The 3,082-nt window shown below is 53.9% G+C and overlaps 1 protein-coding gene across 1 annotated transcript; it reads left to right on the forward strand.

Moving 5' to 3' along the window:
* Positions 1-720: 720 nt before the first annotated feature.
* Positions 721-1,955, forward strand: LOC119357192 (NDR1/HIN1-like protein 10). The gene has a single exon (XM_037624182.1). It carries the CDS (start codon positions 1,046-1,048, stop codon positions 1,676-1,678), a length of 633 nt encoding a protein of 210 aa, XP_037480079.1. The 5' UTR covers positions 721-1,045; the 3' UTR covers positions 1,679-1,955.
* The last annotated feature ends 1,127 nt before the right edge of the window (positions 1,956-3,082 follow it).

A 3,082-nucleotide genomic window follows, 5' to 3' on the forward strand; every position in this document is an offset into this window, starting at 1 on the left:
TACACATCTTCATATTGAATTCAAACCGCTTGGTTCAATCCAAATGGCTTGGTTCAAAACGAAACGAATGAAAAAACTAACCTAGGCAAACCGATGTACACTTGCAGTGCAATGTTGGTGCATCGACCAGTTGTCGTTGTTTTGGCCCAATCGGCGGGTGACAACGCATGGGAGTGACATGCAGCGGTGCACAAGTAACATAAGATGCGATGGCTGCCAAAGAGGAAGAAGATTCGAAGCAATCTGACGAATCGGTAATGGCGATGACGGCGACGTTTCTCCTTGATTCCGACAACGGCGAACATGCTTTCAGAATGGTGGCGAGGGCCAAGGAAGGCAATGAGATAGTGGCGTGGCCGGTGGACGGTCGACGGGAGGTGCATCGGCGAAAAGGCAGTGCCGGGGGAGAGGCGCAAGAGGGGTTAAGTTTTTTCCCCGAGCAGTAGCAGTCAAATAAATTTAAGCGCCAGATAGGAGGCGGAGTAAAAATAATCTCGCTCTATTCGGTTTAAGGGATCGGCTAGGTGCCGATTAGAGGAGTACAACCAAAATTTACTTCTCTAACGCTGGATAGGGGATCGGTTAAAGTTGGCCTGATTGATCTGTTGTCGCTCTTTCCGTTGGACATTGATCTTTGCCCTTTGTCAGATGAGTCCCACGAGAAATGACCAGAATACCCCCGGCCACCAGATTGACCTCGCACGCAGCAACGCCAGGAGACGGCGGCGGCGCCCTCCCAACGTCTTCTTCCACGCCAAAACCTTCAACAAATCACCGCGAGCGATTCCAATCACAAATCCCACAAAAACTCAATCCTGGCACAATCATCAGGCAACAAGGAAGAAAGAGTCGTCGCCTCCACGCGCTTACCCAACCGCGTCCCCCAATCTCCCCTACTTATATACTACCTGTCTCGCCACAATCCAGCATCCAATCCGACCTCGCCGCTGCAGTCCCGCTCCTCCTCGCCGTCGCCGCCGGAATCCCCTCCCTTGGAGCCACCAGCACCAGCAGCACCAGCAAAGCAAGCCGCCTGACTCTTGCGATGGGTTCGGGGAGCCGCGCGGCGTCGTGCCTGTGCTGCCCGTTCAAGTGCCTGGCGTGCGGGCTCTTCAGCTGCCTCTGCAGCATCCTCGTCTCCCTCCTCGTCACCGCGGGGGTCCTCGCCCTCATCCTCTACTTCGTCTTCCGCCCGCAGATGATCGCCGCCACTGTCGACTCGGCCTCCCTCGCCCAGTTCGCGCTCGGCACCCCGGCCAGCCCCGCGCTGCTCCAGTACAACCTCACGCTCGCCATGACGGTGCGCAACCCCAACAAGCGGGTGGGCCTCTACTACGACAACGTCGAGGCCCTCGCGCTCTACGACGGCCAGCGCTTCGGGTTCGCGCCCCTCGACCCCTTCTTCCAGGGCCACCAGGCATCCACGGAGGTGAAGCCGGCGTTCGGCGGCCAGCAGGTGCTGGAGGGGGACGTCACCCAGTCCAACCTCAGGACGCAGCTGGCGGGAGGCGCGGTGGAGGTGGAGGTGAAGCTCAACGCCAAGCTCCGCGTCAAGGTGTGGGCGTTCAAGGTGCCCGGGCCCCGCGCCAGGATCAGCTGCCCGCTCTCCCTCCCCGCCCCAGGCGCCGCCGCCGGCGCCCCCGCATTCAAGCCCACCGACTGCAAAGTCTGGTTCTGATTCGATTCTCCACCATTGGGGAATCTGATCTTCGATTCGATTCGATCGGTTGGTTGCGGGATGCTCTTGCTCTGCATCGCCCGCCGTGGTCTTTCTAGAGATTTTCACTGTCTAGTAGTAGTACCAGTCGCATTTTGTTGGCTATATGCACATATTATGGATCGGTGGTAGAGATCAATCGTTCTTTGGTTCTTTGTTAGCAGTACTACTATTACTACTACTACCTGTTGTTGGTTATATTCAGATTTCTTTCATTCAGACTCTGCTGTTGCATTCATCGATATCTCTGCTGATGTATTCATTCATACTCCTGCTACTACTTGTTGGTTCATCGCGACTCGTTCGGGTGAATGAAGTCAAGTGCGAGTGCGACCAACTTCTTTATCCGTTCGGGTGAATGACTAAACCCGCACGGCAGTCGAGCGCGGGACGAGTTCGCACGAAAACACGTCCAGCTTTTTTATCTGTTTTTCAGTGTTTATCTGCCGCGGCGAAATTTCGTGTATTTACGTTTTTGAGAAGTTGTTCGAGATCTGACTCTAGTTTGTAAAAATTTCAGAATCTGAACCTTTTCCTATCGTCCAGGGGTATAACAGCCTACCACCGAAGGTCTCTGGCGGTAGGATTCCACGCCATATTGCAAAAGAATTCTAAGTTTCAGACACAGTGTGTCTATGCACCTACCATCGAGCACCTTGGCGGCGCCATCCCCTGGATGTGTTGTGCTGACGTGGTCAATTTTCTTACCGTCGGAGGCCTTGGCGGTAGGCTGCTATATACTACCGCCGAGGGGTATGGCGGTAGGAGAAGGGTCAGATCTCGAACAACTTCTCGAAATGGGTCAAAACATAAAATTTAGCCTCGTGAATCTATCTACTCCTATCTGAATACTGGTGCCAAACTATTAGCGCTTTGCTCTGAATGAAATGATGTTGGTGGCCTGAAACTGAAGGCCAGTTTGGCAGAGAGAGGCAGACCAAGGAGATTAGCTGGCCAGTAGTACTGTGTCCACATGCCGGCCGGTCCCCGTGGTGGATACTTGCTGACAAAAGGAAGGAGGACCGTGGCGGCTGGCAATGGCCGTGCATTCAGAGTTGAGTAGAGTAGTGTGCACATGGTTCATTCAATCTTGGGCCAGTGAGTGCTCCGTCGCGACTGCATCAGGAATGCACTACAGCCGTCCGACTAGGAATCTACATTGTAGTTTTTCTGCGAGTACCATTAATACTCGTGTGTTTATCTGCCGCGCCGTCAGAACTCACTTTGCTCCGCCCAGATTAGCCGACATGGGCATCGCAGCAACGGCAGTTGTTGAGATATAGATATAGCATGTATATTTCTTGTACAACAAGCCCTCCTCCTTCCATGTATAGTAGAGGACGTGGCTTTCCTATGTGTGTGTGT

The sequence above is a fragment of the Triticum dicoccoides genome, chromosome 2A, assembly GCF_002162155.2.
Source record: "Triticum dicoccoides isolate Atlit2015 ecotype Zavitan chromosome 2A, WEW_v2.0, whole genome shotgun sequence".
NCBI lineage: Eukaryota > Viridiplantae > Streptophyta > Magnoliopsida > Poales > Poaceae > Triticum > Triticum dicoccoides.

Bases quoted from the DNA above. Each gene is read 5' to 3' on its own strand.
- LOC119357192 (XM_037624182.1), top strand. From the start codon at position 1,046: ATGGGTTCGGGGAGCCGCGCGGCGTCGTGCCTGTGCTGCCCGTTCAAG.